The following is a 21,988-nucleotide window of genomic DNA, read 5'->3' as shown; positions in this document are numbered from 1 at the left end:
GTACATTCTCTTGCCATACTTAATTAATTAGGGGGGTCGGAAATCGCAATTAAAATCTTAATTTTTTAAAAATATTTTAAAATATAGGCGTCGCTCATATTCACCCTACTTTAAACCCTTGTCCTCCCGAGACGTCTATGAGAATGCCCCGGGAAATCCGACTCCAGCTGTTCTCAAGGTCATCCAGCTGTGTAAACAATGACTCATGGGTGTTAAATTTCGCAGAAAGGCGAGACAAAGGAACTTAAACTTGGAAGCTGTTTCTTCAAAATAAACGCATTTCTTTCATTTTTTTTCAGTTTTAAGTATTTTTTATGTATTTTTTATGCTTAATTACATCATAATTAATGACAGGTGGGCGTTAAGGGATTAAACATGATTCCACTCACATGAATTGAATCAGAAAGGGTATTCTCAGTAGCAAGACTTTTCATTACTAAAATAAGAATTAGTTTGAGTGATCAAAGTATTGACCATGTTTGCTTTTTAAAATCTTATAAAAATTTACAATATTCTGTATTATATTTTATTTAAAAAATAAAAATTCCCTTCTAACAAGGAGACTCTATGGCTTCGGGGAAATGGATTTTGATGATCTTTCGTGTAGAGGTAGTACACCATGGGAGTGTACTACCTGTAAAATACTAAAGTGCAACACTCAAATATAATCGAGAAAAACAAACTTAGTTTTCTTTAGCACTTTATACGTAAGTTACGCATATTTCTGCTTGAGCATGCTGTGGCATGAATGGTAACTCTCCTGACTCGTACGCTTGCGTGCTCGGGTTCAATTCTCTTGTGTATACTTTTTCCTTCTTTGTTATTCATAAATACTTATAATATATTTATTTATTTACTCATTCATTTATTTCTTATTATTTATTGATTTTTTTTGTTTTTTGTTTTTTTTTTTTGCATAATTTTGTCTAGTTTCGACAAACCGGTCATACATCCAGGAATCAATCAAATGATATTTTATCAAAAATAGTTCCACCATGTTCAACATCTTTTTCGCAAAATTTTAAATGATCCATTCTTTTCAAATGATTACATCCGTTTTTTTGTAATGTTTATAGTTTCCACATAGGATGGGCTTTTGCTACTTTTAAAACTTTGATTTTATATTCCAGTGAAATATATTCCTTCATCCTATATTTTTTTCATCAGATACATAGTCATCAGATGAGTCATCTTTAACTGCTTCGAAATTTCCTTCTGTACACTCTTCTTGGGCATAAATAAATTTGTCATCAATTGTAAAGTTTTTTCATTCAACACATCCAATGTATAATTCTGTGCCTATTAGCATAGCATCTTCAGATAGTGTATCAGAAGATGTTGTTGCAATTAAATTATTTTCGAAAAGTAAACTCTCATAATACACAACTCTATCTTTTAGCCACTGCTTCGATACATCATTGAATAAAGAGTTATCATCAACAGTTTTTTCGTCACAACATGAAGAACTTGCTTCTCTTGATGACATTTTTTTAATTATAAAAAATAATTTTTCAAAATAAATTTCACTGCACAAATGCGTCTATTCATGTTGAAATTCAGAAATGAACTGTTAAAGAGTGAGTAATAAAGACTATAGACCCATGTTCATACCCGGCATAAATAGCTTCCTCTCAACTTGACAGAGGTTTGTTTTCAAAGTAAAAGTATTAGACTTGGAATAGTAGAAACTAAATTAAAATACTAAATACGGAACCTGTTACCGGTGTAATTTTGCGTGAAAAAATCTTCCTTTCACAAACATTTTCGAGCTGCCCAGATAGCTCTTCCTCAGGTATAGAAAAAATTCCGATGGAACACTTCGAAAAATGAAACGTAGATATTTAAATAAAAAACGAATCTAAAAATAGAATGCGATGTTTAAACAAAAAATATGAAACTCGTATAACGAACGATCATTAGGACGGTCATGCGCATTCGTGCGCTGATATTGATATTTATAGATTGTTGTTTATGAGGGCCTGCCACGCTATAGAAAGATTAATCTCATCCTTCCGATTTATACATGTGGTCAGGTGGTTAGCCTTGCAGATGGATATAGCTTCCCACCATTTTAGATGTTTGAGGTGAGGCGTAGTGTCGATGATATCAGCTTTGTCGAACTCCGGTTCTATATCGGGATCAGATGCAAAGGTGGTTAGGGCTGTGGTGTACCACCCATGCCAAAGGTCTGCTTCATGCTCTTGTATTCTGGTGTTTAAAGATCGCTTGGTTGAGCTGATATGGACAAGGCTCTCGTTACATCTGTTATCTTTCAGCAGGATAGAGTACACTCCAGGAAGCCTGGCGTGTACTCTATCCCGCTTATATTATATTATATCAAGAGGATAGCAGCCAAGCATGGTTACCATGGTCTAACACACAGTCTAATTGAGTGACATCAATGCTCACAATATGCACCCACTACACGTACGAAGACCAATACTGACCACGATGAACGTACACGTCTCCCAGTCACCTTTAACCCATATGTTAAAGCGATATACGCTGAGATCGCAGGAAAACAACAATTACAAATAGCCTATAGAAGATGCCCAACAATCTACGACATCCTCAGAAATGGAGAAGGCAGTCCAGTTCGTAGCAGGCTTCCTGGCGTATACTCTATCCCACTGAAAGATAACAGATGTAATGAGAGCCTTGTCTATATCAGCTCAACCAAGTGATCTTTAAACAGCAGAATACAAGAGCATCAAGCAGACCTTCAGCATGGGCGGTACACCACAGCCCTAACCACCTTTGCATCCGATCCCGATATAGAACCGGAGTTCGACAAAGCTGATATCATCGACACTACGCCCCACCTCAAACATCTAAAATGGCGGGAAGCTATATCCATCTGCAAGACTAACCACCTGACCACATGTATAAATCGGAAGGATGAGATTAATCTTTCTATAGCGTGGCAGGCCCTCATAAACAACGATCTATAAATATCAACATCAGCGCACGAATGCGCATGACNGCGAATTGAATTGCGCTTGTGATGTTATTAACGTAGTTGTCCAGATCTTCCTGGGTGTTTACCGGGATGAAGTTGAATTTCCTCCACTGTTGCCCAAAGAGCTCCCGGAACAGTTCCCAGTTTGTCCTTTTGACTAGGTAGCTATTTGAATTGAGGGGGGTGGCAATATCCGATATATGTGTGGCTATGTACCGATGATCGCTGGCCGAGGGTATTAGTAGTGTCTCGCAGTTGGTGATCCGTTGACTGAGGTCGTTGGATACGATGCAAACATCTGTCCATCCTTCTGCGTGCAGTGTATGGAATGTCGGGTGTGTTGTCATGTTCGTTGATACTAAGTCATGGCCGTCCATTAAGTCTGCGACCAGCCTTCCCCTTCTATCCTCATGTTTATGATACCATATCGCTGATTTGGCGTTAAGGTCACCCGATATTATGATGTGATTACTATTTATTTTCTTGATGGCTTTTGTCAGTTCGTTCACACAACCCTCATCGTTATCATCTGGAGAGAAGTAGGCGCTTATTATGTAGATGGGCCTAGATTGTTGCATGATTGCAACACATATTCTTTCTGTGCAGAGTTGTGGGATGAGAGCAATATCCAAGTTTGGGTTGCAGACTATTATTCCACACTTCGGTCTGTTTTTAGTTTGGCCCGTAAGGACCTGCCACTTACCAAACCTAACAATTTTGTTGTCTATAGTATACGGTTCCTGAATAGTAATAATATCGCTCTCAATATCACTTGCAGTCTTTATCAGGAGTGAGCAGGCTGCCTTGCTTTTTTGGGCGTTTAGTTGGAGGAGTTTTATGGTGGACAGTTGGTTGAGGTTGCATCTGGCTTCGTTACCTGCCTGCTGGCTGTTAGTATTTGTATCCTGAGTCGATTTTTCCTGTTGATTATAGGCCATAATTAGTACGAATTATTGTCTGTTGTTTTCTTTTTTGTAGGATCGGGCAATTTGTGCTAAAGGCGTTGTGATGTTCTGAGTATTTCTTGCCTTCTGGGAGGCTATTGTTAGCTTGTTTGCAGTTTATGCAAGTGGCTGTTTTATGGCAGCGGTCACATTCTTTAAATGGATGTTTTTTGATGCAATGGCTGCATCTGCGGTCCGCAGGGCAATCCCGTGCGAAATGGTCGAATCCGCAGCATTGGTAGCACCTGACCACAGGTATGAAATCATCAACATATACCGTAGACCATGACATAGAGATGTGTCGGTGTTGTATCAGGGTGTTTCTTATTTGGGGAGTAACTGAGAGAACTGCATTTCTACAGTTTTCCTTTATCCTTCCGTGGCTAAGTATTGTACTTATTCTACAGGATGTGATAACTTCTTCCCGATCAACACTTCCCCAAATCTTATTCTGTTCAGCCATTATTTTAATGATGTCACTTTCCTCGATGTAGTTTGGTACGTTGAGGAGAATGACTCGCGGTCTTCTCCCCTCGGATATTTTGCAGCTTACAGTGTTTTGTAATTCCGGGATGGCATCTATGGCCTCTTTTAATTTCTTTCCGTCTTGTTCATTACCAACCCTGACGCACACTCCATTTGCCTTAACCTTACGGATTGCCTTAACTTTAATTTGCAATTGTTCCGGACGTACTTCCTCAAGGATCTTTGTTGTGACTTCGTCCATGTTGGTTTGTTCTTCCTCGCTAGTAACTTTGGGGTACAGGAGAACAGCATGTGTACCTCCGGCCCCCTCGGATTGCACTTTCGTGCGAAGAGAAGCGTTAATCGTTTTCGTGGCGTGACTTGGCCTAGTGTCTATGTTTACACTGGCAGCCTGAGCATAAGTTTTAACAGTGGTGTTGAGTCGCTCGGCTAATTTTCTGTTCGCGTAATACACCATACATCTGGCTTACGCAACAATGCAGTTGCAATGCCAAGTCCTTCACTTCTTTGCGTTCTTTCGTGTTTAGCGAGGGTTTGTGTTTAGCTGGTAAAAGGTCCATCAGACATTTGAGGTGCCGATTAGCTTTCTTTAGGATGCTGTCCTCTAATGTGTGGACTGCCATTATTGAGTTGTCCGAAGGATCCGACTCCTGAATGGATTCGGTAAGATCCATGACCGTAAGATAAAATAATAGGCAAAGTCCAAAAACCTTCCAACGCTCTGTTGCAGGTTTTCCTGACTGGCGCTTTATGTGTGTCTCAGTGACACACTCACAGAGTTCTCCTGGTGACGCTCTATGTTAGTCCACCGCATAAGGTGAGACCGATTCCACTCAGAAAGGTACAATTCAAGAGTAATTACCTTACAAGAGGGATCTTTTCTTGTAAGATGTTGAAGAATATCCTTGTTGATATTCCTGCGAAGTCTCGTTGATATTAATCCAGTATGGCGCACAGGGTTCAGTCAAAAGTTCGATGACACCAACAGTCACTATGTCTTCAGTCAATAAGGGTGGAGGCAGTATCCACAGAGGCCAAACTAGTTTGGCCGGTGTATCCACTGGCTTAGCTGGGGACTGGTTTGCTGTATCAGCAGGTCCCCTCCAAACAAAAAGCAGACAAAAAGATTAACCCTGTCTTCTTCCTTCTGTGATGTTGGGGAAGCCAAGATGGCTGGCACCAAAACCCAAAACTTTGACAATTAAAATTGTCAAAAAAGATAGGCTTAGCTATGTTAAGCCTAATGCTACCACTAAACCTAAACTAACCCTACTTCCCTATCTTTTAACATAGGAGTTAGCTAGCTAGGCCTAAATTTAGGCTTAACGCCTTAAAACGTACAAAAATACCCTGATAGGAGCACAGTAAAACACAACTTACCTTACTGGTGTCCCAACTCAGACTGTTGTATAACTTACAGAATAAAGAAGGTCTTCGTGTCTCAATTTAACTAAAATCATATCATATTGAATGGTGGAGACAAAAAACGAAGGTAAATATAGCAGCACAGACGTTATATCTGTAACTATTGCTTTTATATTTTGTAAAGAAAATTGCATAGAAAGCTTTAACAATGTTCATGCAACTGCTGAATTCACATTGAAAATAAATAATATATTTGACCTGCTTAATTCTTGTCATCCAATGGGGAGATGGACAAAGAGTCCAGTCATAAATAGAAACAAAAACCAATGTTTAAAAATTATCAATAAAGGAATTGATTATTTCAGTAAACTGAATGATTGTAAAAATTGTCCACTTCTTAAAAGAAGAAAGAAGATTCAAATAATTGATTTAAAAAATATAGAACAAATAGCAAATCAACATGTTTGGAGTGAATTTTTTATAATTCATATTAACTGTATGTGTCAAATGGAAAGTATTAAGATTAGAGGTGTACAATTAAGACAACTGTTTACAAAAATGTTTACATTTAAAGGACAGTGATACACGGCATTATTTTTTAAATACGATATACAGTATATGTAATATATTTTGCATTGCACTGTAAAACTATATGCTTAATATGTAATGTAATATTGAACAGAAACGCACTCGGCAAAATAAATAATCAAGTAACAAACACCTTATTCATTGCCAAGGGAGTTTATTAAAAACTAACGTTTTCAATCTACTCCATAGATCATCCTCAGGTTGAAACATTCGAATTTGGAATAACAAAGAATAGAACACCAAATTCAAAGAGATAAATACCGACAACATAGCAACTAATTAAAATAAAAATTAAAGCGTAAAAGTACATAAATGTAAAAATAAATAACATACAACTATTAAATATTATTATAAGCCACTATCTGTTAACCAATAAAAATCATTAAGGTTCCCATAACACAATTGCGGATATGGTGCAATTCAAGAGCAACTTGTAAGTTTTTTGACGGTGTACTTCCATGCTGAGGGTAGGCTCTCTGCATCTCTGGTGTTTATGCATTTTTCATCTAGTTTGCCCCTATATATTTCCATTTTTTTGGCAGTTTACACTAAAGTTGGGGATTGCACTTGTCTGATGATTTCTGCATCCTCCCATCTAACTACGGATCCTTGGGCCTGAGCCATCTGGGGCAGAACCGTTGCATTAGATCTTTTTCTAATATCATATTTATGCTTTCTGACCCTTATTCCTAGGTATCTCATTGTAACCCCTATGTACTCCTTTTCTATTCCTAACTACTGGTTCTTGTACGGGATCCTATAAACTTCTGCTTTATCTTCCTTCTTAATATCTGAAAGTTTTAGAGATGGCTAACCTTGTATGCTGTGAATCCTTCTTATCCTTGTATGCTGTGAATCCTTCTTATCCTTGTATGCGGTGAATCCTTCCCATAGGAACTCCCCTGTTTTGTTTGTACGTTTGGCCTTTGAAGGCCAAACGTACAAACAAAACAGGGGAGTTCCTATGGGATGTCCAATATCGGGGCTTCTATGCGAATTAGTGGTCAGAAAAATAGAGGAAAAGGTTGTGCATAGCTTCAGAAATGATATTGTTTAATTCAAGAGATATGTGGACGAAATCTTCATACTATGGAAAAATAATCAAGGAATCAGTAATTTTATAGAAAGAACCAACGATAACAAAGACGGCCTAAACCTGAAGCTAGAGCAGAAAAGTTCTGTAGTGATATATTTCTTGGGTATCAATATCATCTTTAAGAAAGGGCATTTAGCCCACTTTACATTCCTGCACAGTCCAATGATCCACTTCGTTATAAATTAGCAGCTTTTCGTGCCTTAGTCAGAAGGGCTTTCTTATATTGTGATAACATTATGGACAGAAATAAAGAAATGAAAAGGATTACGCAGATAGCAGAAACCTTGGGTAACAGGAGAAACATAATCACTGGCATTATTAGAAAATTTGAAAAAGGCGATACAAGGGTCTCTAAACAAGGGCCTAGTAAATACACAAAATGTACATTCAACAAAAATGTAAGAACCGTCATGAAGGAGATTGCGGACAGTAAAGGATCAACGTTGATCTTAAAACGAGCTTTGAATCTGTACAAGATTCTAAGAAATGATAAAGCCCCTTGATTTAAGTTCCTGTCCGTGGTGAGGGGACCTCCCAGAGATGGTTTAGTAAGTTTTCTTTACCATCCCTGGGATCTGAACGCCCACCCACGTGTTTGCCGTGCGTGGTGTCCTGTATGCCGGAAAGGGGGATCCTGGTAGTTGAGTGGCAACATAACGTCCGCAACACACTGCTTTGGCCCCTGCTTCGGATAAACGGGAGGCTCAAATCAGGCTCCGTTTGAGTCAATCGGCTGGTCATTGAGTCATTCTTGACCTCGGCCTGGAGTCAACTGATCGATGCAGACCGGGTGGACACGTCAGACAAGATGTGCTCTTCTTGACTGCGTTGCGATGGTATAGCTCCTGGGAAACCCTGGTTTGACTGTCTATGGGAGTCTCCCATGTGACAGCATCCCCTCGTTGGGCCCCATGGTGGGTGGGGTCACTGGGAGCCGAATAATTAAACTTTAATCATGGATCCAAAAGATTCAAAACACCCTGACACAACAATAATATCTAAGACAAAAAGAAAAGACCTCCAGCCAACCTGTTTACTTAATAATGCACGCAACTGGAGAAAAACCCCTGTCTAAGTCTTCTCCTTTTTTGATTCAAAAGCTATTTGAATCAACCATTGGGCTCCTAAAAAACATACAAAAATTGAGGTCAGGGGACCTACTAGTGGAAACAGCCTCTCCTCAACAAGCAACAAAGCTTTCGACAATAAAGACTCTTGGAGACATGGGAATATCAGTTACACCACACACAAGTTTGAACTCATCACGTGCTGTGATATCTGAGTTCGATTTGATGTCTGAAGATGAATCAGACATTCAGATCGGCCTGTCGGACCAAGGTGTCACTTCTGTCTGGCACATTTCGATCCTTCGAGATGGCAAGTTGATACCCACAAAACATCTAATTCTCACGTTCGACAACCCGACATTGCCATCCTTTATTACGGTGAGATACCTGCGCTGCCTGGTTTGTCCATATATTCCAAATACGCTATGTTGCTTCAAATGCCAGCGATTTGGACATTCCCAGACTTCCTGCCGAGGCAAAAGCTTATGTGCACAGTGTGGAACTGAAGGTCACGACAGCACTGAATGTAAAAGTATCCACACTGTGTGAACTGCAAAGATGCCCATCCTGCCTACTCCCGGAAATGCCCTGCAATGCAAAGAGAAAAGGAGATTCACCGGGTGAAAACTGTGAAAAACGTATCATACCCAAAGGCCCATTGCATGGTCATTCCAAGTGCACCATTGCAGCAAAAGACATTTGCTAGTGTGTTGAAATCCACTAAGACATGTGAGGTTCAAACAGATATTTCTGTATTTCCAAGTGAATCTCTTACTTGCCATGCAAAATGCTTATTGATCCCATCTGCACAATCAGAAGAAAAGCAGAACACAAAGACCAAAACTTCTGTAACTAAAATGGGAGTAACAACCAGAAATGTGGGTTCTAAAAAAGCCAGTAAGAACCCACTTAACAAAGAGTGAAAGCAGCCCTCTCTAAAGTCTCAAAAAAATCAGAAGCTCAATCTATGAGTGAGTTTTCTGATATATCTGATGAAGAGCCTTATATGGAGGTTTTAAAACCAAATTCACCTTCAAAAGAGAAACCGCCTGTTAAATTAAAGAGGGATACCCTCGCAAAGAATGCTGCCTCAAACACATAATGGATTATAAAATAATCCAATGGAACTGTCGTGGTTTCCGCAACAACTTCTCTGACATTAAACACTTGACATCATCTATCTCATCTCTCTGCATGGCACTCCAGGAAACCCATCTAAAACCTGGAGAAAATATTTCTCTCAAAGAATTCAATCTCTACCGCAAGGATGATGATAGCCACAACCGAGCCAGTGGCGGTGTGGCTATTCTGGTTTCCAATCGAATCCCATCTTTGCTGGTACAAATAACCACTGATTTACAAGCTGTGGCAGTCAGAATTTCTATTGGAGTAACTGTCACAGTTTGCTCTATATACTTGCCACCAGATGTCAGAGTCAAGGAGGATGAATTGGATGCCTTGGTTGAACAGCTGCCAACACCATTTCTTTTACTGGGTGATTTCAATGGCCACAATCCCATGTGGGGCAGTCCCGACATTAATCGTCGAGGCAGAACCATTGAACGACTCATAGGCAATGAGCAAACGTATTTATTTAATACTGGAGATGTGACATACTTCCATGCCCCAACAAGAACTTTCACTGCCATTGATCTCTCATTAGCCACTCCGAATCTGTTTTCAGCATTTTCATGGGAGGTTGGATCTAATCCACTCTCTAGTGACCACTTTCTAATATTTCTAAAATATCAAGGCAGAGAAAGCTGTGAAACAGCCTGTCCACCACTCTGGAAACTGGAAACGGCAGATTGGCCTGCGTTCTCCTCTTTGGCTAACATCACTGGCGAAATGGTCAATACCGCTGATATCAATGATGCAGTTGGAGTTGTCACTTCCAGTATTATTCAGGCAGCTGAGAAAACAATGGGAAAGACATCAATAAGATACCCAAAGCATCCGAAACCATGGTGGAACCAGAACTGTGAGGCAGCATTTAAAGCAGAAAAGAAAGCATGGGGGATTTTTAGAAGATACCCCACTGCTAGAAATTTAGTTGCTTTTCAAAAGGCAAATGCCAGAAGAATAAGAAGGCAAAGCCAAAGGGATTCTTGGAGGAAGTATGTTTCTAGCATAACATCTTCCATTGGCTTAAAAGCAGTCTGGGATAAAATTCATAAAATCAATGGGAAATATGCTTCTCACTCTCTGTCCATGCTGGAAAAGAATGGCACAATAATCAGCGATATACAGGGTATTGCTGATACGTTGGGTGAAACATTTTCTGCTTCATCCAGCAATATTATGTATTCAACGAATTTTCAGGTTTATAAAGCCCAAAGTGAAAAACAATATTTAAATTTCCATTCTTCATCTAATGAGGAATATAATGTGCCATTCACCAGCATAGAACTACATACAGCAATCTCTCGCTCGGGGAATACTGCTGTAGGCCCAGATAAAATCCACTACAGCATGATTAAAAATCTGTCTGGCAATTCCCTTAGTAAGCTTTTGAATCTGTTTAACAGAATATGGACAGAACATACTTTTCCTGACTCTTGGAGGCTATCTATCATTATTCCCATTCCCAAACCAGGTAAAAATCACAAGAATCCCTCTAATTACAGACCAATCTCTCTGACAAGTTGTTTGTGTAAACTTTTTGAGAGAATGGTAAACAGACGTCTAATGTATCTCTTAGAGAAAAAGGAATACTTTTCACCACATCAGAGTGGTTTTCGTAGGAACAGAAGTACAGTGCAAAATGATTGACTATGCTCGAGACGACTGCGCAACTCAGGAAGATGCTCATCTTTGACGTCAGAGTATGCTACCTGTCAGCAATGACGTTCCAGGTGGACTGTGCCGATTTCGCACCATAGGGGTGCGGAAATTGATCGGAATGACGCGTTATAGCATCGTATGACGATAATACTAATTGCTCATCGCTTTTCTAATGCTTAGCATCAGTGTTTTTATTTTAAAGTCGTAAATGTGCTTGCAAATGCAGGAATTACGATTGAATCTGTTATCGGGACACTTTTCTTTCTTTATTTCGTTTTATTTACGTTTATTTCTCTGTAATTAAAGACGATACAGCTTTAAAATAAACAGATCAGGTCTCACTTGCCAGTAGATTATCTCTACTTTCCCCCATTGTCGTCGGCTCCTTTGTAATCGGATAGGAATTGACCCTGTTTCAAAGTCCATTGTTAATTGTTTATTGCTCTTGCGGTAATGTGAGTAGAGCGGGGAGAGTCACTTAATGAACCGCGAAGTGCTTTATTACCCTTTAAACAACTGCTCCCCACTTCTTATTCTTAGTAACTAGAGAAGGGTAAGATCGTCTGTCAAGGTCGGTTAAACTTTATTACTTTCGCAACAGGGTGTCATTTGAGCCGCCAGCCACTCCCCGCTGTTAACGACACCAACGCGCGTAGTGTCATATTACTCTGTAAACAATAACTCCCTGTCAGAAGTGGGTCAGATGTCAAGGTCACTGTTCAATTGCATTGAGCAGAATGTTGTCCTAGATATTTAACAATCAGTTTTGTCAGAACTGTTTCCTTTTAATTCCTGTGTTATAAATTATTTCCACTTCGGTTATCAAATTGCTGTTATAACGTTTCAAATCGATTTGTTTTAAATTATACAAAGTTTTATGAATTAAAATGGCTATGACAATCAAACATGTTTTCATATCTCTATATCTTTATTATATATATATATTACTAAAACATATTGCCGTCTTATAAACAGATCTTATTGTATTCGACGTTTTTTTTTTGGTCTTTATATTATATTCGAATTGACCAGTTTATAACTTGTTAATATTCACGGATCACATTATATTTCATTTGTTTAATTCTATACTACCTGTAATTATGTAAAAATTACTTTTATATCCTTAAATTTATTTGCCGTTTCTGTTTTGTCACGTTTAAGGCGTTTAATTATGATTGCTGTAATGTGACCGAATCTACGAATGGCTGCTTCCCGGCCTTCACATAGAATTTCTACGAGAAAGCCATCATTGCAGACGTCAGGTTGCCGGTGGGAAACATGCCATTCAGGAACCATTTTCGACACATTACATACAAAGAACATATACACAGTTTTTTTAAACTGCGAAGGAATACTTCTTTTTAAACAACCCCAAAAACTATACATGTTTCTGAGCGTGAAGGAAGCCTTGTAATGAAGGGATTAAACTATTGGAAACAATNATTTTCGACACATTACATACAAAGAACATATACACAGTTTTTTTAAACTGCGAAGGAATACTTCTTTTTAAACAACCCCAAAAACTATACATGTTTCTGAGCGTGAAGGAAGCCTTGTAATGAAGGGATTAAACTATTGGAAACAATCGGATGATTTTTTCTCTAGAATGAAAATAATTATTTTAAACGGCATAATTAAAAACGATACAGTGCATTCTCGCCATCAACTACTTTTATGAGTAGACTCGAGGAACACACGATTTTCAATCGTCACGAGTGTCAAACCACGTAACGATTCCACTTTTTTTACCTAACTAAACGAGTTCAACTGCAAAGGTGATATTCATCACCTGTTTCCACACCTAAGTTTGTCTCATCATCTATTTTTCCTTCTGAATTTGATTTCCCCTCCCATTTTCGTGCCTTTCTTATTTACTGATTAAGTCCTGCAAGTTCAGAGACAAGACAAGAAGTATATTGGTTTGTTATCGTCCAATAAAACATTGGAAATTTCCTTGAATGTGATTTGTTAAAATCCACAGTGCATTCTACTTCATTGGACATTCTTGTAGGTTACACCCTACATAACGCGTATTGGGCATGAATCCTTTCCGAACTATGTCACAATTGCGAATCAGAGATAACAAAACTACTTTAGCGACCAATCCACCAGCAATGCAGCTAAATCTAAAATAAGCGTTTTAATAACTGTTATAACATTTAATTATGCTAAGTTCTCACGAGTTGTTTGAAAACCACACAGATTACATATGAATAATTGCTTTTATTTACAAGTGTATTTACAAGTCTATTTACAAACACACCAGGATCAAAACAGAACTGTCAACGAAATTAGCAATGTTCTACAAATATCACTGAGAATTGTCTCTTGCGTAATTAAACTGCATCGGGAGACTAATTCCTTGTCTCCAAAGAAGTCGCCGGGTCCACCCAGGAGTACGACGACTGCAGAAGAAGATGCTCAGCTGACGAGACGGTCAGTATCCGTACTGTGGGAGAGGGTCAGTATCCCGACCAATAGCCAGCTAAGTTCACGACCTTATTCAGGCGATCAGGCATACTTTCCACAACACTTTGACAAACTGTGCCTGATCTCAGGTTCTCCCAACGACCGTGGACGACTTGCCAAAGGTCGCTGGGAGTCGACGCCTGAATACGTTCGCGAACTATCTCGCTCCAAATGTTCTCGATCGGGTTCATATCAGCCCCTCTCCCAGGCCACCGCATGTCCTGCACCTGAGGATGCGCTTCCATCCACTCCGTTGTGATTTTGGCTGTATGGACCGGGGAGCGGTCATGGACGAATCAGAATGGGTCTTCGCCGTACACGGCCGTTACCGTTGGCACCAGCACGTCTTCCAAAATCTGCACATACTGTACGGCGTTCAGGTTCCCGTCAACCATGACCAACTCTCCCGGCCCTGCGGCACACATCCAACCCCAGACACCTGCAAACAGAAAAGTCCACATTCAGGTTGTTCTGTATAACACATGAAAATTCCAGTTTAAAACAACAAATTAATAGCCTGCAAGGCTAATGACAAATACACAAATTATGAATACTCATATAACGAAAATCGACCGCTTCGTTGGGTGCGCCACACGTATTACCAATCAAATTTGTTTTTTGTTCCTTACTATTTGATAGATCCTTTATATTTTTATCCACACTAGCCATTATACAGATTTTATTAATGCATTCAAAGTTGAACGTCTCTCATCTGAATACATTTTGTCACCAAGAAAATGATTACTTTTGAAAGGGTCAGTTGATACAAATCTGGGAATTCTGTGTACGAAGGCATATTTGACCAAAGGAAATGCTTTCCCAAAAGCTGGATATGCTGCTTCCACACACAAATAGCATATAGGAAGAAAAACATACATGAAACACTTCTTTTGTGTCATTCTGGGATGGAAGCATTTCACCTCCCCTGACAGTCTTACAGTCAGGTAATTCGCATTCGATATAAAGAGAGAGAGCATTTAATCTCTCCCCGTAAAATTTGATTCAATTACTCTTTATTAACATATTTTGGGTTTATCCCATTACAAGGGGGGGAAATAGTTAGAAAGAAAAATCTATATCTCATTTTCTTATTTTTTTCACTTTACGTATTTTATCTGCATGCAATTTAATGTTATAATCAACCTATCATTGTATTGTTCTAAGTTGTTATCTTTCTCAGACATAACTAGACTTTTTAATATATCTGTTAAAAAAGTTATAATCATGGTTGGGCTTAACTGAAATAACTTATTATTAGAGCCGAAAATTTTCGCTTTTGGCGAATTTCTCAGCTATATTCACCTGGAATGAGCATCTTTCAATTAGTACTAATTTAAAAATCTGGTCTCAATATCACTAAGTTTTTTTGGCGAAAATCGGCAATTTTCACCCAAACTGGCAAATTTGGCGATAGGTGGCGAAATTGTTAGTTTCTGTAGCAATTGTTTCCCATGTGCTTCGTGCAAAAATATCTAGAAAACAGTCGAGTTTAAAATTGATACCGTGATTAAGGAATTAGGTGGCAATATATTTTGCTGTACCAAAAAAATAATTCTCTGTTAAGTGCTCTACATACGTCAACTACGAACGTGATACAATTAAGAAACGACTTTCGGAACATCTCAACAGTGCAAAACACAAGAAACATAACACGCTACAGTCACAAACATTGTTGTTTGAAAATGGAAGCGATTTTGATAAAGAAATGGTTGAAGCATTCACCAGTGCAGATATTCCGNACGCTCCTTTAGTTGCAGTGGACGTCGAACGTTCGTTCTCATTGTATTCACCGATATTGAGTGATCGACGTCATAGTTTAAGCGAGGATCATTTGAAATATCTAAGTGTGATTCGTTTTAACTCGTTTTTGAAAATAACTGGCGATTTTTTTGGGCGAATTTAAGGCAAAAAATTAGCGATTTTTGCCACGATTTTAGGCCCAAAATCTGGCGAAAACTTTCGGCTCTACTTATTATAGAATTCCTTGATTGATTTACTCTCTGACAAGAGAGAGAATCAATACAGATTGATCTCTGATGTCTAAACACCCCTTACATAAGCAAGTTATATGGTAGATAGAATTCTGCTCTTGACATAATTTACGTAGATCTTCCCTAATATTTAAATATTTCGATTTGACTAGTAAATAATAACTATTCGGGCGAAGTTGAATATAAAATATTTTTAATGCAAACGGAATATAAAAATAAACATATTCATTCGAAAGAGGGAAACTTAGATTATCAATGTACCACGGATGAAATTTAGAGCTCTGCAATTTTACCATTTCTTGATGAACATGTTTTCTACTAGAATAGAATGTCCAAATTTCCAATCCGCTTCAGAGTTATTGAAAAATATAGGTGAAATTCCATATTTGCCAGCATTTTGATAAATTTATTGTACCAATTATTTAAGTTATTTTTCTCGGATAACCTTTTTAAGTTTTTTTAAAATGGTGTTTACCAAAGTATTTTGGCTATTAATCAATCTTTTATAAAATTTTAAAATTCTTAATATTAGAAAAGGCTCCAATAGTAATCAGTTTGTATCATGCCAGATAGTGTATCCAGGTACAGCTGTATCCAAACCATATATTTTTCTTATATATAATACTTGAATTTTTTTCAAGACGTGATGTCCAGTCGATGTCCCCATATTGGAAAGGCGTAACATATTGAATTTATAACTATTGCTGAGAAAAGCTGCATTTGTTTTTTGGATAGTTAATTTTAACTAATAGGTAAATAAAGTTATTAATTAGTTTGTTAGCTGTATTTTGCACATCTTGGGCGTGAGATTCAAAAGATAATGTTGAAGTTAAATGAACTCCCAGATACGAGATCTCCTCAACTATGTTTAATTTATCATTTAGAAGATAGAAATTATAGTCCTGTTTGGCCAGTCTTCCTCCTGTACGAAATATCTGAATATATGTTTTATTTGGATTAATTTTCAATCAGAGTTGTAAAAAGTACTTCTGCATTATATTTATTTTCGTCTGAAATCCAATTTTGGTGCTTGAGATTAGTACTATACCATCAGCGTATTGTATTGAATGAATTAACTGATTTTCTATCAATATTCCGTCGTCATCTTTATTGAATTGTTTATTAATGTCATGTATTATAAAATTAAATAAGTATGGTGAGAGTGGATCACCTTGCAGAAGGCCGCCATAAATATCAAAAGAAGGATAAACAATTTTACCACATTTAATAGTAACATTATAATGACCAAATAGTGAATTTATTGCTTTTATGAACAATGAGTCCACACTGTTTTTTTTTTTTTTTCAGTTTATCACACAATATTCCTATTGGAACTGAATCAAAAGCTTTTTCTAAGTCTAAAAAAGCTGCATATATTTTGTCTTTTTCTGGATAGATGGATTTGGATAATTGATGTTAATATGAAGATTGCTGATTCTGATCCACTCTTAGTAAATGCAAATTGGGTGTCAGAATTCAGAGAATTTGCTTCTATCCATTGGTTGAATGTTTTCACAAGAATTGATGTAAAAATCTTCCTTAATGATGGCAGTATAGTAATAGGTCTATAGTTACTAGGATTTGATCTGTTACCTTTTTTGAATATCGTACAGAAATATGTTGAGCTCCACGTTTCAGGAAATATACTATTTTCGTACATATAATTAAAATTAAGTGCCAGCATATCGGTCAATTCAGGTGGTAGTCTTTTCAAAAAACTAGTAGGAATTAAATCAGGATCAGTAGCAGTGGTTTCTTTTAACTTTTTAATGATATCTACTATTTCTAGGGCCTGAATTGGAAAATTCAAAACTGTCTCATCTCTATTTGATGTTTCTTATTCTGTTTCTGGAGTATTATTTATAGTACTTGGTTGCCTTTTTTTTTAAAAAAAAAAGCATACCATATATCAAAGTCAATAAGATCTTGGTTGTCGTCCACCGTCCTCAGATGGTATTTCTTCACCGTCGACCAGAAAAACTTATTGTTTTTATCATTAAGTAGTTTTTGATTTACCGAATTAAAGTGTTTCTTTTTCTTAGCTTTTATAAGATTATTATAACTTTTTCTTGAGTTTATGTATTTGATTAGATGTTCTCTTGATCTATGTTTATGGAATAAAACTAATATAGAATCTTTTTTCCTCTTAACTCTATAACATTCCATATCAAACCATTCCTGTTTGAATTTCAATTTAAGTATTTTAAATTATAATTCTTCAAGTCAATTATGTAGTCTTTAAAGATTTTTATTAGAGCGTTATATATTTCTTTAGTCTCCACTCTATGGATCTGCTTAATCCTTTCTGCTATTTCGGATTCAAATTTTCTTATTTTGAATTTATATTTCTTCGCTTGAAGGCTCTCTCTTATTCTTTCCTTCTTGTATAAAGATTATGAGCCCTTTAAGATTATGACGACTGAGCCCTCAACTTGCGCCAATTGCAATAGTATTGTGGTGTTAGATCCCTTGCTGATATTGTGTTCTTTTAATCTGACTCTTAAGTTTCTATTAGTGACACCAATGTCTAGTTCACAATTTTCATACGGAATCTTGTACACTCCTGCTCTGTTTTCTTTATCCATGCTGTCTTTGTCGTTCCTTAATAATTTGTACAGGTTAGGAGCTCTCTTGAAAATTAACTTGGACTTTTTGCGGGATGAGATTTCCTTCATGATGGGTTTTTTCTTTCTATCATAAGTGAACTTTGTGATTTTGTCAATCTCTGCTTTGAGCCTTAGTTTTGTTTATTTCGTAATTTCTGATCAATGTTGTTATCATATCTGCTCTGTACCATAGAGATCTGGCAATATGTAATATTCTATTAATCTCTTTTTGCCTATCCACCACACTACTGCGACGATAAAAGCCCTTTGGACAAGGGCATGGAAGACGAAAAAGAATTACTACAGATAAAACTAGCCGATTCTCCAGGGACTTTAGCACCCGCGTGTCGTCACTCGCCCCAAAGCAATCTTAGAATAAATAGAAATTCTTTGCACAGTATGCGAGTCGGAGGGACCTCATTCTGTATTCGATCCCTATGTAATTCGCATTAAATATTAAAAGAAATTGACAGATGGATGTATTAAAAAATCTTAAAGATACAATAAATATTGTAAATATTCATGTTAAATGTTAAAAATACACACTAGGAATGAATTAGACGCATTAGAAGAAAAATATTATATATTGCATCTAATCAATTATAAATTAGGAGCAGATGGACGGACGCTGTTGAAAAAAAATGGAAAATCAAATTGCGATCTAAAGAAATACGTGCATATAGAAACAACATAACTCACCAATTGCTGTAGTTGGCCAGATGACGTTTCAGCAGTGATCTCCCCGCACGCGCTATGTGGGGAAGGCGCCGGTCTGTCTGTTGTCAATTTCTTGGCAAATCTTCCGAAGTCAAGCTGAAAAACCAACAAAATGCAGAGGTTAGCACTTTATAAGAACGAATAAAGCTAAATTTTCCAATAATTATGCCTAAAAACTACTTTAAGTGGCCATAAACTAGGAGCTATCTAAATGCGCACTTGTTTTGGATGGATTATTACGTGAGGCACATTTCTGTTCAATCTTCAGCATGAGGCCATTGTTGTTGTTGATCTTGTTAATAAAAGCATCAATGTTTTGGTCATTCTTCCAAACTACAAAGACATCGTCAACGTATCTTTTAAAATACACAATGTCATTTAAGAAAAGAGAGCACTTTTTTCCAATTTTCTCAATACAAGTTCATACAAGAGTCCTGACATGGGACTTCCCATAGGGACTCCTCTTTTTTATCAGTATGATGGCCATTAAAGATGAAAAAAGATTCATAACAAATAAGGTTAGCTAGTTCTATCAAATTATTATTGTAACATGCCAAATCTGGGCTCTTGCTGTGCATGAAATCTAAAAGTGCTAACCTGCATGACTCAACTTTTACAGACGGGTATAAACTTTCATAGTCCATCGCAGTTCCAATTTCATCATCCATTAAAATTAGATCTTGTATCTCATTAACCACCTCCCTTGGATCCTGTGTCACATGTATATTACTCTCAAGGTGCAAGGTGAGAAACTTGTGTAATTTCTTTTCAAGAATAAATGTTGGTCCTCTGCACCTTTCCACTATAGGTCTCATTTCTTTACCCTCTTTATGGATCTTGGCAAAAGCAAACAATCTCGGCATACTTGGCCTGGGATTCNCATTATTAATATGATTTTGGAGGTTACAGAACTTTAAAATTACTTTAAAAAATGGAAAATAATTATATCATTTGATTTCAAGATATTTTGTATACCTTAGAAATAATTAATTCTATCCCGGGATCCCGGGAAACAGTTCACTTTTATCCCGGGATAAGCAAAAGACTGGGAAATGAGAAACCCTAGTTGTTATCATATCTGCTCTGTACCATAGAGATCTGGCAATATGTAATATTCTATTAATCTCTTTTTGCCTATCCACCACACTACTGCGATAAAGGCCCTTTGGACAAGGGCATGGAAAACGAAAAAGAATTACTACAGAAAAAACTAGCCGATTCTCCAGGGACTTTAGCACCTGCGTGTTGTCACTCGCCCCCAAAGCAATCTTAGAATAAATAGAAATTCTTTGCGCAGTATGCGAGTTGGAGGGACCTCATTCTGTATTCGATCCCTATGTAATTCGCATTATATATTAAAAGAAATTGACAGATGGACGTATTAAAAAATCTTAAAGATACACTAAATATTGTAAATATTCATGTTAAATGTTAAAAATACACACTAGGAATGAATTAGACACATTAGAAGAAAAATATTATTTATTGCATCTAATCANGTAATTCGCATTATATATTAAAAGAAATTGACAGATGGACGTATTAAAAAATCTTAAAGATACACTAAATATTGTAAATATTCATGTTAAATGTTAAAAATACACACTAGGAATGAATTAGACACATTAGAAGAAAAATATTATTTATTGCATCTAATCAATTATAAATTAGGAGCGGACGGACGGACACTGTTGAAAAAAAAAAAAAACAGAAAATCAAATTGCGATCTAAAGAAATATGCGCATATAGAAACAACATAACTCACCGATTGCCGGAGTTGGCCAGACGATGTTTCAGCAGCGATCTCCCCGCATGCGCTATGTAGGGAAGGCGCCAGTTTGTCTCTTGTCAATTTCTTGGCAAATCTTCCGAAGTCGAGCTGAAAAACCAACAAAATGCAGAGATTAGCACTTTACAAGAACGAATAAAGCTAAATTTTCCAATAATTATGCCTAAAAATTACTTTAAGTGGCCATAAACTAGGAGCTACCTAAATGCGCACTTGTTTTGGACGGATTATTACGTGAGGCACATTTCTGTTCAATCTTCAGCATGAGGCCATCGTTGTTGTTGATCTTGTTAATAAAATCATCGATGTTTTGGTCATTCTTCCAAACTACAAAGACATCGTCAATGTATCTTTTAAAATACACAATGTCATTTAAGAAAACAAAGAGCACTTTTTTCCAATTTTCTCAATACAAGTTCATACAAGAGTCCTGACATGGGACTTCCCATAGGGACTCCTCTTTTTTATCAGTATGATGACCGTTAAAGATGAAAAAAGATTCATAACAAATAAGGTTAGCTAGTTTTATCAAATTATTATTGTAACATGCCAAATCTGGGCTCTTGCTGTGCATGAAATCTAAAAGTGCTAGCCTGCAAGATTCAACTTTTATAGACTGGTATAAACTTTCATAGTCCATCACAGTTCCAATTTCATCATCCATTAAAATTAGATCTTGTATCTCATTAACCACCTCCCTTGGATCCTGTGCCACATGTACACTCACTGCCAAAAGTTAAGCACGGAGCGATAAACTGCAAAAAAATCGACAAGTACAGCTGTGATTGACACGAAATGCAGCAGGACAGTAGCAAATATGTTTATGCATGAAACAACACAAAGAATTACATAGAAAAATGAAAACAATATTGAATTTTCATAAAGTATAAGATGAAATCATATTGGAATCATTAACAAATTGATGTTTAAATCCAAAACAAACAAACAAACCTGACATTACTAGGGTAAATGGTCACCCCTTATCCTTACACAAAGTTTACAGCATGTAACCATGCTTTCCATGAGGTGATCAACCACTCCAGAGTCAAATAAGTGCCATTCCTCCTGTAGAGCAGTTTGCAACTCCATACTCTTACACATTTGTCATCTGGCTCATCATGCGA

The 21,988-nt window shown here is 37.2% G+C and overlaps 1 protein-coding gene, 1 long non-coding RNA gene and 1 pseudogene across 2 annotated transcripts; 1 reads left to right on the top strand and 2 right to left on the bottom strand.

The window, feature by feature from the left end:
- Positions 1–2,931: 2,931 nt before the first annotated feature.
- On the bottom strand, positions 2,932–3,927 carry LOC111641236. Its single transcript, XM_023387373.1, has one exon. The coding sequence runs from the start codon at positions 3,895–3,897 to the stop codon at positions 2,932–2,934; it is 966 nt and encodes a 321-aa protein (XP_023243141.1). The 5' UTR covers positions 3,898–3,927.
- Positions 3,928–8,257: 4,330 nt separating this feature from the next.
- LOC111641237 lies at positions 8,258–9,521 on the top strand (annotated as a pseudogene).
- Positions 9,522–13,103: 3,582 nt separating this feature from the next.
- LOC111641229 lies at positions 13,104–19,944 on the bottom strand. The gene is made up of 3 exons (XR_002759372.1): positions 19,295–19,944; positions 19,058–19,171; positions 13,104–14,200 (listed from the first exon to the last, which is right to left on the bottom strand). It is a non-coding gene; the product is annotated as an uncharacterized LOC111641229 (long non-coding RNA).
- Positions 19,945–21,988: the final 2,044 nt, after the last annotated feature.

The sequence above is a fragment of the Centruroides sculpturatus genome, unplaced genomic scaffold, assembly GCF_000671375.1.
Source record: "Centruroides sculpturatus isolate CEXI.00-Female unplaced genomic scaffold, Cexi_2.0 scaffold1440, whole genome shotgun sequence".
NCBI lineage: Eukaryota > Metazoa > Arthropoda > Arachnida > Scorpiones > Buthidae > Centruroides > Centruroides sculpturatus.
Note: the sequence above shows the minus strand (reverse complement) of the source record. Positions and strands in the feature narration are given on the sequence as shown.